This window comes from Tetrahymena thermophila, assembly GCF_000189635.1.
Source record: "Tetrahymena thermophila SB210 genomic scaffold scf_8254495, whole genome shotgun sequence".
Taxonomy (NCBI): domain Eukaryota; phylum Ciliophora; class Oligohymenophorea; order Hymenostomatida; family Tetrahymenidae; genus Tetrahymena; species Tetrahymena thermophila.
The window spans coordinates 251,065-264,392 of NW_002476270.1; the positions used below are offsets into that span (position 1 = coordinate 251,065).

The 13,328-nt window shown below is 23.5% G+C and overlaps 4 protein-coding genes across 4 annotated transcripts; 2 read left to right on the forward strand and 2 right to left on the reverse strand. All coding sequences in view use genetic code 6, as the record gives it.

Moving 5' to 3' along the window:
- Positions 1-563: 563 nt before the first annotated feature.
- Positions 564-4,238, forward strand: TTHERM_00565570 (hypothetical protein; the record flags this gene model as incomplete). The annotated part of the gene is made up of 4 exons (XM_001022057.3): positions 564-2,594; positions 2,651-3,628; positions 3,686-3,778; positions 3,831-4,238. The coding sequence occupies exons 1-4, from the start codon at positions 702-704 to the stop codon at positions 4,236-4,238; spliced, it is 3,372 nt and encodes a 1,123-aa protein (XP_001022057.3). The 5' UTR covers positions 564-701.
- Positions 4,239-4,655: 417 nt separating this feature from the next.
- On the forward strand, positions 4,656-5,489 carry TTHERM_000565579 (UbiE/COQ5 methyltransferase, putative; the record flags this gene model as incomplete). The annotated part of the gene is made up of 1 exon (XM_012799192.1): positions 4,656-5,489. The coding sequence occupies one exon, from the start codon at positions 4,656-4,658 to the stop codon at positions 5,487-5,489; it is 834 nt and encodes a 277-aa protein (XP_012654646.1).
- A 210-nt stretch (positions 5,490-5,699) lies between these two features.
- TTHERM_00565580 (exportin-7 protein, putative) lies at positions 5,700-10,369 on the reverse strand (the record flags this gene model as incomplete). Its single annotated transcript, XM_001022058.3, has 16 exons — positions 5,700-5,927; positions 5,987-6,821; positions 6,879-6,967; positions 7,016-7,253; positions 7,315-7,606; positions 7,661-7,739; positions 7,797-7,972; positions 8,029-8,211; positions 8,267-8,333; positions 8,388-8,504; positions 8,552-8,659; positions 8,711-8,893; positions 8,943-9,047; positions 9,151-9,462; positions 9,607-10,065; positions 10,196-10,369. The coding sequence occupies 16 exons, from the start codon at positions 10,367-10,369 to the stop codon at positions 5,700-5,702; spliced, it is 3,645 nt and encodes a 1,214-aa protein (XP_001022058.2).
- Positions 10,370-11,130: 761 nt separating this feature from the next.
- TTHERM_00565590 (ptype ATPase, putative) lies at positions 11,131-12,361 on the reverse strand (the record flags this gene model as incomplete). The annotated part of the gene is made up of 5 exons (XM_001022059.3): positions 11,131-11,239; positions 11,292-11,435; positions 11,483-11,596; positions 11,717-12,068; positions 12,250-12,361. The coding sequence occupies 5 exons, from the start codon at positions 12,359-12,361 to the stop codon at positions 11,131-11,133; spliced, it is 831 nt and encodes a 276-aa protein (XP_001022059.2).
- Between the last annotated feature and the right edge of the window lie 967 nt (positions 12,362-13,328).

Here is a 13,328-nt window from a genome sequence, read left to right on the forward strand (position 1 = left end):
ATAATTTAATTATTCTTTAAATTGAATAAATAACCTTTAATTATATTTAAAATTTAAGTAAAAAGTAGGGTTTATAAATAAATTATTATATTCTATTTTTATTTTTTATTTATTAAAAAAAATTTTTTTTCTTAATATTTTTTCTTTTTGTTAAAAAGTACAAAAATATTTTTAATCTTTTTGAAATTAAAATGTTATTATTTTATTTATTACTTTTTAAAATAATCTTTTAAAGATTAATTAACAAAATAAAAAAAAAATCATAGATTTTATAAAAAATTAATGGATTTGTCATTTAAAATATTTACGCCAAAATATAAATTATTTTTGAAATACTTATTGAAAATAGATCGTTATGAATTCAAAAATTTTAACATAGAAATTTGTATTTTTATTTAAAAATGTTATTGACGATGCTTTCTTTTTGTTTTTTAATTTTTTTATTTGTTTGTTTGTTTGATGGATATAAATAAACAAATAGGAGTGTTTGTTTTTAAAAAATAAACAAAGACTGAAATCAATCAATATTATTTGAATTAAATTTCAATTTTCTTTTTACCCATTTGAATTGTGATTACAAAAAGCTAATAGTATCTTAAATCAAAAGAAAAACAACAAATTAAACTTAAATAATAACAGGTACTTACTTCCATTCAATAAATAAAAGGATTTCCATAGTTTTTCTTTAGCAAAAAAATTTAATGATAAATATCAATCGATTCTTGCAAAAGTCTTATGAGCTTTAGCAAAAATAGTATGAGTTAGAAGTATAAAATTCAAAGATAAAACATGAAAAATCATCTAACTCATCTCATAGTCAGTATATCAGCCAAGAATAAACTTTATAATAAGATTAGTTATACTAGAGCTAACCAGGTATTCAAAATAGAGTCGCCTATTCCTTTCCGTTAAAAATAAATTAAGTTTAGCAAACTGAATAGTCTGTTTTTGACTAAAATATTTAAAATAATTATTGTTCTTCATAAATTTAGAATTCAGGTACAAATATGATGGCATCATGTGCTTAATTTACTTTTAGAAATTAAAATGGCTCATAGAAAAAAATTTAAAGCCCAGCTCTTCAGTCGCCTATCCCTCCTTCTACTTAATCATTCAGTGATAATACAATTTAAAACAATATTATAATGAATAATCTTATGACTCAAAACTCACTTAACTTTAATAAAGAGAAAAAGCAAAACTATTAAACTCTACCACATGCCTTTTAAAATATTTCAAACATTCATTATGAAGAGATAGAACATGAAGATAATAATTATACTCCTATTTCATACAATATTAGCAGTAATTTAAAATGGGATTATACGATATCAAAAACTTCTTAGCTTTAAGCTTCTTCAATTTAAAGTTAATGCTTAGTAGATGAAAGTGCTTTTAGCAAGTAATAAATAAATAAGCCTCTTCTTACTGAAATTCCTCATTATCCAATGATGGAAAAAGCTAATTTAGAATATAACTGCAACCGTTTGAGTGAAATTCCCATTCAAAATCAGGACTAATCATTTGAATCTAAGTTCTTAATAAATTCTCCTTAGCTGCCTATAAGTGGTTGCTTTTCACCATCAAAAATTAGTGACTTATCCTGTCTAAAAATAGAAAATTTTAATCCGCAATATATTGAAAACAATGTTTTAGTAACAAATCAATGGGAGAATAATCCTTAATCTACTAATTTAACCATGAATAGCATAATTAATGGAGGAGTATTAAATTTTCATATCAATTTAAACAGCAATAACAATAACAAGTAGTAGATTGAACCAAATAATCGCTATAACAACGTTGAATAAAGCTGTCACGAATAAGATTTATTTGAATAAATACCTATGGATAATATAACAAGCCAAGTAGTAAAAAATTTCGAATCTATGGAGTCATCTATCAGCTATAATCACTCAGCATCAATCGTTTCGGATGCTTTATAAGAGAATCAGTAAAAAAATACATCTCTCAAACAAGAATTAGAAAATATTATAAATTCTACTAGAGAAAATACAAACTAAATTCCTCTTAATACAGAGTGCAATAATGGTAATCGATTACCTGCAGAGTTTAAAAATTAAGATTCTTAGCCACATAAAAGTGAATTAAATTATTTTTAATAGTAAAATTCACACTTTATTTCATCTCATGCTTCATCGAATTCTTAATTACAAGATTAAAAGAATTTACTAACATTTAAATCAGATATAAAAGAAGGTTTAGCTGATAATGGAAATAATGATCATTAAATTAGTGAATTCGATAAAGAAAATCAAGAAATTAATTATAACTATGAACCTAAGAGCAACAGAAATTATTAAGTATCTGTGAGTACAGCGAGTTCTTCAGACTAATTTACTCATAGATAGAAGTAAGACACTCTAAGGAAGCTTCTGTCTCCTCAGGGTCACTAAGAGCTGATGAGCTAATTCCTTGGATCCAGTTAAACATTAAGCCACTTTGAAAATAATAAATAGTAATTGATTCCAACAGATGAATTCTTTTAAAAATCTAGATAGTAGCTTGATTCAACAAGAAATAACCCTAATAATATTTTAAACATATTAAACAGATCAAGAGATATGTCACCAGTATAGCAAATTATAATTTATCTATAAAATATTTTATTTTTATTTTTAATTAAAAGATTAATCAAAACTCCTCAGGAAGTAAAAGAATAGGAGGTAATTAGAGCATGGTAAATTTATAGAACTTGATATCAAGCACAAGAAATACCTAAACGAAATAAATTAATTTAAATTATTTGGCTTCTAATAATACATAACTTTCAGATAAGAAGCAAAAAATTCCTAAGTTATCTATTAATATAAGCTAGGCTGACTTGAAAAATTCCTAGACAGAATTTGGAAAGGCTTCTGTTTCTCCAAATAGATTATTTCAGAGCTAAAGTACTAAAAATATTCTAAGTTCTAGTAGGAGTGGAAGTAATCTAAGAGGAGCAAAACAAGGAACAGATGGTGAGGATTTTAAACTATTTTAGATAAGTAATACAACCAGAAACAAATGTATTTCAATTAATATTGCATAAATTAGTAATTATGTCACTTAGTAAGCAGCCACAACTACTAATAGCAGCATAGGAAACAAAACCCCATAACTATTTAAAAGATTAAACAATAAATCTATGAGTAATGCCACATCTACAACCACTTAACAGATTGCAAACCCAACAAAGACCAATAATTCTATCTCACCAACAAGAAAATTGTAAATATAAATAAGCTAAATTATCTCACCAACTCATCATAAAAATACAAGCCTATCTCCCAACTAAAATAATTAATTTGTCTCTTTAAATAAATAAAACACTATGAATAAATAAAAAACTCCTAAAAACTCTGAGAATAATCAAAATACTAATATATAAAATTCAGCAGCAAGTCCTTAAAGAGACATTTTAAAATAATATTAGTTAATTTATAAACCAGAAAAGAAGCTAAGCAGTATAAATAGCAATAGTAGTGCCGCTCAAATGAGAAGAAGTAACACATAGAGATATCTATTAAATAATAGCAATAACAATTAAAACTCATGTCTCAATATTAGTAAAAATAATAATAATTAATCATCTTTCCTCAATAAATCAAATGAACTTATAAAAAAGGTAATTTAATTACTTATTTTAAATTAGCTAAACTTTATATTATATAAAATAATTTAGAATTTTTAGGTTATCTAATCTAAGAATTAAGCAATTAAAAATTTGAATGCAGTGTAGTCAAAAGATTTTAAGCTTGAAAAATTTTACAAGACAGTAAATTTTTAATTTATTTATTACAACAAATAATTTTAAACAAATTTAAAAGAATTAAAAGTAGGTTGACAATATCCCTAAAAAATCAGGACTGAGTTAAATGATTAGTGATAGAAATCAACACAAGTCAATTAATTTGAACTAATTAGCTTTAAATAACAATTCAAGTACAAATATAAAAAATACTAGTAACTTTAATATTCCTCACTTAAATAATGATGAAAATGAATAAAGAGTGCATGAAAAATTGTTAGAAGAAAATTGTTAACAATTAAAATTTTCAGGAATATAAATAAACACATAATAAAAAGTTATTTCAAATAATATCTTAACAACTCCAAACAGTTAAAGCTAGAAACAAATTCTCTAAAAATGCTTACATAGCATGGTATAAATCTACTGCAACATATGCAATAGAAAATCTAGAAATAATATTTAATAATTATTATCAAAAAGATGATTTTGCATTTAATTTTCATTCATTTTTATATTCATTTATTAATTTTTTATAACTTTTGGATTTAATTGATTGTTTGTTTGTTTGTTTATCTAACTAAGTTAATTTTATTTATCTATTTGAAATATCAAATTTAGATTAATAAATTAATAATTTTTATTAAAAAATATTATGGTTAATTTGTATGGATTTCAAATAAAAAAACATACTTACCATAAAATAAAAATGTGAGTTAAATTTCACCTTAGCATCGAACCATTGTTTAAGAAATTATTAGACATTGTATAATAAGATATTTATGCAATATTATATGTTAGCCTAAGATTTACTTTTATGTATATCTTTATAAAATTGATAAACAAAAAAATACAAAAAATTAAAAAAAGTAAATAACATAAAAAATTAAAGAATAAGTTTACAATGTCCAAATCAATCACTTAAGTAGAAGCTTTTTGGGATAATTATTCAGATGAGTACACAACCTATGACCACGGGGCTAACGTATTTTATCTATCTTTACTAAATATGCTAAAGATTGAAAAGAGAAATTCCATTCTTGAGGTAGGAGCAGGTGCTGGTTTCTTATATTCACATACTTTAAATCGCAAAAAACCTGAAGCAAAATACACTGCCACTGATGTATCAGTAAAGATGCTGTATTAAATGTGCAAAAGATTAAAAATTGAAGGTGATTTGACTAATGGATTATATAATGAGAAGTACAATTTAGCAATTGAAAAGGTTAATGGAGAGACATTACCTTACTCGGATGGCACTTTTGATTGTTATATTGCAAACTTATGTTTGTAACTTACCCCTGATCCTTAAAAAATGTTAAATGAATCTTATAGAGTTCTTTAAAAGGGAGGTGTTGTAGGATTTACAGTTTGGGGAGAATAAGATAAATCAATATGGTCAATTATTCCTGGTATACTAAAATAATTTGACATATAAATGGATGAAGGAACAACCCACTTCTAGTTAAATGATAGAAGTAAATTGATAAAGATGTTGGAAGATACAGGATTTACCAATGTAATTACTTGGTATTAATTTTCTCCCTATAGCTTTATCAATGATGAGGATATTGAAACATTTTTGAATTTATCATATAATGTCTCCATCCTCAACTTAGCTGGAGATAAAAAAGAAGAAGTGAAGCAGAAGGTTGTTGAAAAGTTTAGAGACATTTTCTTTGTTTAGAAATAAGCTGTTGGACATGGTGGCTTACTTATAATTGGAACAAAAAATTGATGAATTAAAAAATCAAAATTGTATTTTTATATTAAAATTAAAAAGTTTGTTGATTCTGTATTTTTTAATAAAACAATGATTTTAAATGTATTTTATTCAATTAAAATTCAAATATTAATAAATGTAATAAACAACTTAAAAATATTTATAACTCATTTTGTTATCATAAATTTATTAAAATTAAAATAGGCCTCCTTATTTTTACTAATTTCAGTAATTGTATTCAAGCTACCCACCAATTTAACTAGCTTCATTTCCTCCTTGGTTGATGGATTTAATTATAAGTTTGAAATTATTTTGAAATTTATCTTAGTTAATTGGATCAATTTTTAAGGTAATGTCCTTCAGCAAGCTATTTAATGGTTCTTAAATTATGTTGATATCTTGTTAATTCATAACTTGTGATTCAATATATTATTTTCTTACTTATTCGAATATCTATTTTTTTATAAATAATTTTGTTTTATTAATAAAAATTATTAAAGTCATTTATTTACGTTTGGCATAAATACTATAAAGGCAAAAAGCGCATTAGATATTTTGACGAATATCTTACTATTTACATAGCTGAATGATATATTAAACAAAAAGGCTATGTATTCATTAAAAATCTAATAACCATTAGTAATAAGAGATTTGACACCTCTTTCGACCTCCTCAGTCATCTTAAAATTAATTTCTTCAACACAGAAGCTGCAGAGATTTTATATTACTTGTGATACATTTTGAATTAATGGATCATCATGTATAGTGCTGAAATTTCCATATTTAAAGTTTTCTTAAGTAATCTTTTCCATAAATCTTTTAGAAATCAAGAATAAGTTAATAGCATACCTTTCATCATTAAAACAGTATACAGTTTCTTGGAATTATTCAGATATAATTAATATATTTTAAATAAAGACTTGTGTTAATTTTGGATACTAAAATACTTCTTCAAAAAGCAAAAATTTTAAATCCAAATTAACTTTTAAGTAATCTATAAATGTAGAGTCTCCATAAAGTTGAAAGACTGAAAAGTTTATTAGCTTGCTAGTAAGAAATTTATTTAAAACTCTCCAATATATCATCACAAGTTTAATTTTATCATTATTTTAATTTTTGTTGGTTACATTCTGGAAGTATTCCATTAAAAGTTTACCATACTTATTTAAAAAATCAGAAAAATCCTTGAACATTTGATATCCAAAATTTTAATTTGTCAGAATACTAATTCTTTGAGTCTTGTTGTCAATAACATTTAATAAAAGCTTTAAAGCTGGTACCATTAATTCCATATCCAAACCATAAGAAAGCAGTTGGTCAGAATAAATAAACTTATATAAATGATACCTAGAATTTATTTTTTTATTTTTAAGTTTAAAAGCTTAAAAAACAAAAAATTTTTACGTTTTCTTCAAAAAGACCTTGTAAATTGCTCCTAAATCTATATGCTTAGCTAATCCAGTTGCATCATAAAAGAAACGGATCATGTCAGCCTATAGTAATCAAAGCTTAAAGGATAAATTTATTTAAATTTAATTTACTTTAGTGCAATTTTATGGGTTGAAACAAATTCTTCTTATAATACCATCAGTAGCTTCGATGTAATTATCTAAGGGATCATCCATGTATGCAAACGCAATTAGTTCATAAATTTTTGTTCTACTTTTAAAACTATCTTATGATAGTTACCTTCCTACAGATTCCTTCATAATAAGATTAGAAAGCTGTAAAATTAATGGCATTTTCTTAAATACACCTCTTGAAAGATTGTGCTTGAGCCTTTCAATTAATTAAATTTACATATTAATAAAGATTTAAGTATATCTTAATAAAAAATTACCTAAGAAAGATAAAATTTATAACATGGAGAGAATACTCGAATACATTTTTGCTAGTAGTTTGTACATTCTACTCTAACTTGCTCACCATCATCTATGTCAACTAAGCAAATTCGTTCACATTCAAATATTTTTATACGTATGTAAAGTACTAATTTTATTAGATTGATTGTTGTGAATAAATATTATAATTATTTATAAGGAATCTTATATTTTCTTCTTATTAAATAGGAATAACTACCTTGGCGCTAGTAGAAGTTGTATCAAATGTTTTAGCATCATCTGTATCCATATCTTCAGTTAAATATTTGTTAAGCAAAAATGAATGAAATTAATAAAAAAATTTACTTCCTAATGTTTTAATAATATACTCTTCCATAAAATAAAGTATTGATAATTCAGTTAGTTCGTTTTAAATTAAAGGGAGCTATTAGAAAATTTAAATAAGGTTAAAAATAAATTTAATTAACATTAATAATATTACCTAAGCCTGAGGGTAATTGATTTAACTTTCAATTATCTTGAAGAAAATAGCGATCATTTTCCCCATATATTCAAATACTTAAACAGACTGCTAAATATAAGAATTAGATTTTTCAATTCCAACTGAAGATACTAGAATTAATTAATTGACAAGGCCTAAACACAAACATATCTTGTCTATTTTTATATTTTTACATTTTAATTTTAATAGCTTACTTTTAATTTTATTTTACGATTTGAGCTTTGCATTTATGCATTATCTATATTTCCTCTATTTTACAAACAAATAAAATATTCTTCAGCACACTTTTCAAACAAATGAGCAACAATTTAGAACGAAGGTTCAAGGTCGTTATTTCCAATATAATAAATGTTTTCAAAGAAATTTCTCATTGCCTTCTTAAATTTTTTAAATCCTATTTTTTTTATTTTTTTTAACTTTTAATCTTTTTCACTATAAATCATCCTTACTTAAAAAGTTTGCATCTTCAAAAAAAGAAACTTGTTAAAGACATCTTTCAGTGAAAGTTTATATTAGCTATTTAAAAAAAATTTAAATAACATTTTTTAATTTTAATTTTAATATTACTACAGTAGAAGTAAATTTATTAATAGGATTAGTAATAGATTTAGGAATTTTAATGCTGATAGATAACCTAACTATTTTTCTCCATAAATTCATTAACTTTGGAATGACTTCATCTTTAACCTTTTATAATTTTAATTTCAACTTTGTGTATTTTTCCAACAACTTACATTAAATTGAGTACGATTAATGACATATAAGGAAAATTATTGCATGATATTAATCCATTCTTCACCTTGTTTTTCAATTTTTCTTAATTTCTTCAAACTAAAATTATTCTTAAATTTTATCATCACTTTATTTGATATTTTTAATTAAATTTATTTTACCATCATTCTATTGCAATAATCTATGATTTCGAGATTTAAATCTTCATCAAGAACTTTAATAGATCTTATAATTTCTGTTATTCCTTCACAACAAAATAAGATAAATCCCTTCTTTTTTTCTTTATCTTCAAACTCTGAATGAGTTATCCTGCAAGAAACAATTTTGCTCAAGCATCTAAGTAACTAAAAAAATTGATTATAATTAGAACATAAATCTCATTTAAACAATTACATTTAGGCCAACATGTGAATTTACTGTGATCAGCAACTTAGTTGTGTAAAACAATCTCTTTAGTAAATCGAAGTTCACTAATATTTTAACAATTTTTTCAGGGAACTAGACGCATATTTATAAAAAATATATCAGTAAATTTATAGGAAAGAATTCACAATCAAAGTAGATTTGCTATAATCAAATAATTTAACTAAAGAATGATTACCTAAATTAATTAGTTATCTTAGTAATCTTAATCTGTCTCAAAATCATAGTATGAGATATTAAAGTTAAAGGAAAGGATTTATAAAAAGAGTCCTACATATTTTTCAAAAATTTTTGAAGGGTTGTTAGGTTAAGCTGCTACTATTTCTAATAATTAATACAGCTTTGAAGCTACTTGCTAACTTATTGGAACTAAACCTGATGTTTAAAAGCTTAGTATTATTCTTCTATACATAATGTATCCCATATTTGTGCTAAAATTAGAGATATTTTAGATAATGAAATCTACTATTAAGATACCGAAATCCTCTTTCTTTTTTGTTTTAAGTATTTAAATTAACGTAAAAAATAAGTGGATGATTAATATTGTCTTAAATTGAATATATAGATAACAAAAAATTCTTCTATTTGCTATCTTACAAACTGTTTAAATAACTGTATGTTTAAAGTAACTTACATTGATAAGAATCTATACAACATATTCTACAAGTTCTGTAGAGTAATCAAACGAGTTATCTCCCCAAAGAGCCTTAAAGATTACTGCAATAACATGACACACGGATTTATATGTATGTAATTAATATTTTTTGTCTTAGTTTAGAGTTAAAAATTTCATGAAAAATCCAAATAGCTCCAAATAGGCTACAGTATCTGAGGACATTCTTTCATCAGAATTTGCTAAACTTGAACCTACATCCATGTAATTTGATATATTTCCTCTATTTAAATGATGAGAAGACGCTTCTTTTGTATTAATAAATGTTCTATTATCACTACTAATTATCTTTTAGAGTAGCTCGCATGCCACAAAAATTGAATTCTCTTATTTTGTTTAAATAAGGATTTCAAAAAATTTATACATATTCCTCCAATCAAGTAAAAATTAATCTATTTTTTGCTCCTCCGCTTGCTTATCCTAAGATTTAAGATAATTAAAATTTTAAAAATGTTAACTTCTAAAGCTTAAAAATATATCTCGTTAAAATGAGTAATAAATTTCACTGATAAATTGATTTATTGTGGGCTTTTGAAAAATATGTGCTTACTTATATTTTTTAAGAGTTCAATATTACGTCGCATGACCAATTGAAATTATCGATATCTGTTTAGACTATTTGGCTATAATGATGAGTATTAAATATGCTCATAACTATATTCTACATAGGATTTGGCTACTAAGCATTACTGCCATTGATACTAATTTCTGAATTCATCATCATCTCCCCTTTTACTAGATTATCTAACTTTAAACTTATGTGCCTCGTTTTATTATATTTTTTAAAAGATTATCAAATATTTGTTTTTTTGCTGGCTTTTGCGCCTTTAATATTTGATTAGTTTTTATTACAATATATTTGATTTTATTAAAAAGAAATATAGTAGTAGACTCCCTATTTCATTCATTAATATATACAAATATGCATAAGTACATACATAAAAAATTCATCAAAATCAAAAAGAGATTAAAATAGCATATAAAGATATAATTTTTCAATTAACATTTTTACTAAGTTAATAAAATAAGAGTATCTTAAATATTCTTATCAATATTTTTTATTTATTTATTATCAAAATAAAGACTGCGTCTAAAAATTTTGATATGTACTTTTTCTGAACAGTCAGAGTGTCGTAGCATACATTTTCTAATACCTAAAATATATATTTTTTTATTCAGTTATGTGCATAAAGGCATTTTTTCAGAATTTTTTGTTAACTGATGAGAAAAATTCTTGTTGAAGTATCATTTTTTTTGATGTATGAATTAGCTTTAAAAAAGTATGGAAGAATCAGAACGTAAAAATTCCTTTTATAAAATTGATCAATTAAAAATAATTTTTTCCCATTAAAAAATATAGGTTTAATATTTTTTTAAATAAATAATAAAAGTATTTTTTTATTTAATAAATTTATTTATTGTTAATAATTTTTTAATACAAAAATAGTAGTTTTAATATAAATTTATATATTATTTGCTAATAATTCAAAGTTTAAGAGATGAAACTGTTGAAAAGCAATGTTCTCTGAGAAAACCTCTTTGATTAACTGGAGCCTTAGGTTGATGACCAGCATATCCAGGAATTTTAGTATGACTATATTTCAAAATAATTTAAAAACTAAAAAAATAAAATTTTATAATTTTACTAATTATCCACTATGGTTGCTCTAGATTTATCAATTCTTGAATTTAAAGCTGCAGCATGTTCAAGTGATTTACCAACAGTTCTTGCTGCAGGAATAAAACCAGTATAGTTAGGAATATGGAAAGTAGATTTAGTAGTACCCATTCTAATTTTAAATTTTAATTAAAAATAATTTTTTTTGTTAAAATTTACTTTAAAGGATCTTCGTGTTTATTAATTATTTCATTGCCATATTCATTCAATTTATCAGTTGGCTTTGTGCCAAATTCTCCAAAGGTAGTTTTATATTCAGTAGGCCCTATTTTACTAAAATAAATAATTACATTTTGTAATTTAACTCTATTTTAAAAAGTTTCATTTTATTATAAAAATAAACTTTTATGAAGATTTGACTTTTTAATTATAAAATTAAAAGTAAAACTATACCTATCAACTTAGTGGGGCTTAAGATGATAGGACCATTCTGGTCTTGAAGCTTTACTATAGGAGTAAGGATCTTTAATATTAGCATTATAATTTGATTTCCAATGCTCTACACCTGTTTTCAATTTAGAAGTTTCATTATTAGGATCAAAGGTTTAATCCTTTCTATCACTGCCATATGAAAGAACACTCTTTCCAGTAGCTTAAAGTTGATATTAAGTCTAAAGTCCCTTCTTAACATGTGTATGGTTTTAATAATCTTTAGGCTATACTGCATTTGATACATCTACTTTATATACTGTTTTGTAATGTTGATGATTTTCGTACATAGAAGCGTCATCACGAGTTCTTTGTGCTAATTTTTAAAAATATTTAATGAATCAGTTTTGCTTATTGAAAATATTAATATTTTTTGACTATAATAATTATAACAGCCATTTATTTATTTCGTCACTATGTATAAAATCAAGATTATTTCAGCAATATTGTAATTTTTTTTATCTATCATTTTATTTTATTTTTAAATAAAAAAGTACTTTATTCCCAAACATCGTTAGGAGAGAGAACTTATCTTCCTGGCTTTAGAGAGGGATATGGTTTATCACCATATGAAGAAAATCCTTAATATCCTGAAACTTTTGAAATCATAATATTTGAAATTTGCAAAGACTATTAAAAAAAAAATATATTTTTTGTTTTCTTTGGGTTTTGCTATATAAATAAATATTGCTCGTTATCAAATTTAGGATTTCTCTTATTCACACAAAAGTAAATTAATTAATTAAAAAGCAAACAATTAAAAAGATAGTGATTGAATAAGAAACAAATAACTTTTACAAAAATAATTAATCTAAATTTTTTCAGTTTAATCCAATCATTAAATCAAGAACAGTTTTAATATTTCAAAAAAAATAAATATGATATTTTAATTTAATTTAAACATTTTCTGTATTATTTATTTATCTATTAAAGACCACTTAAATAAGTTTTGAAAATATTTTTATAAAGAAAATAAAAAAAAAATAACTGCTTTTTATGCTTGATGAAAACTAAATGTTTGAATTATGTAAGATATTTATAAAATTGATTATACACTTATTCATTCTATTTTGCAAGTTGATTTAATTTTATAAATCAAAATTTAAAATAGAAACTGCTATAAATTTTACTGTTTTGACAATTAAAATAAGTGAAATATCAATTAAATTTACTGTATATTGTAAATTTACATGAAGAATTTATTAATTATTTATTTATAACTCTCTCTTTCTTTTTCTTTGCTATTTAATTTATTCCAGTTCTTAATTAAAAAAATGTCATTTATTTATATATTGATGATGCTGGCAAATAACATGATTTTTGATTTAAATTATGAATGAAATACAAAGTAAGAGGAAAAGAATAATAAAGGAAAATTATTAAAAGAAATCATTAACATAATCAAAAGGATTGATATTGTTTTTAAACAATAAAAAAGAAAACTTAAATTAATTTATATAATAAATACATAAAAATACAACATATCTGGAGAGATATTAATTAATTAGCATAGCAAATAAATAGCTTATCTGTCCATTTTTTGTGTGTTATTACTGAAAAAAAAAAATAGAAAAGC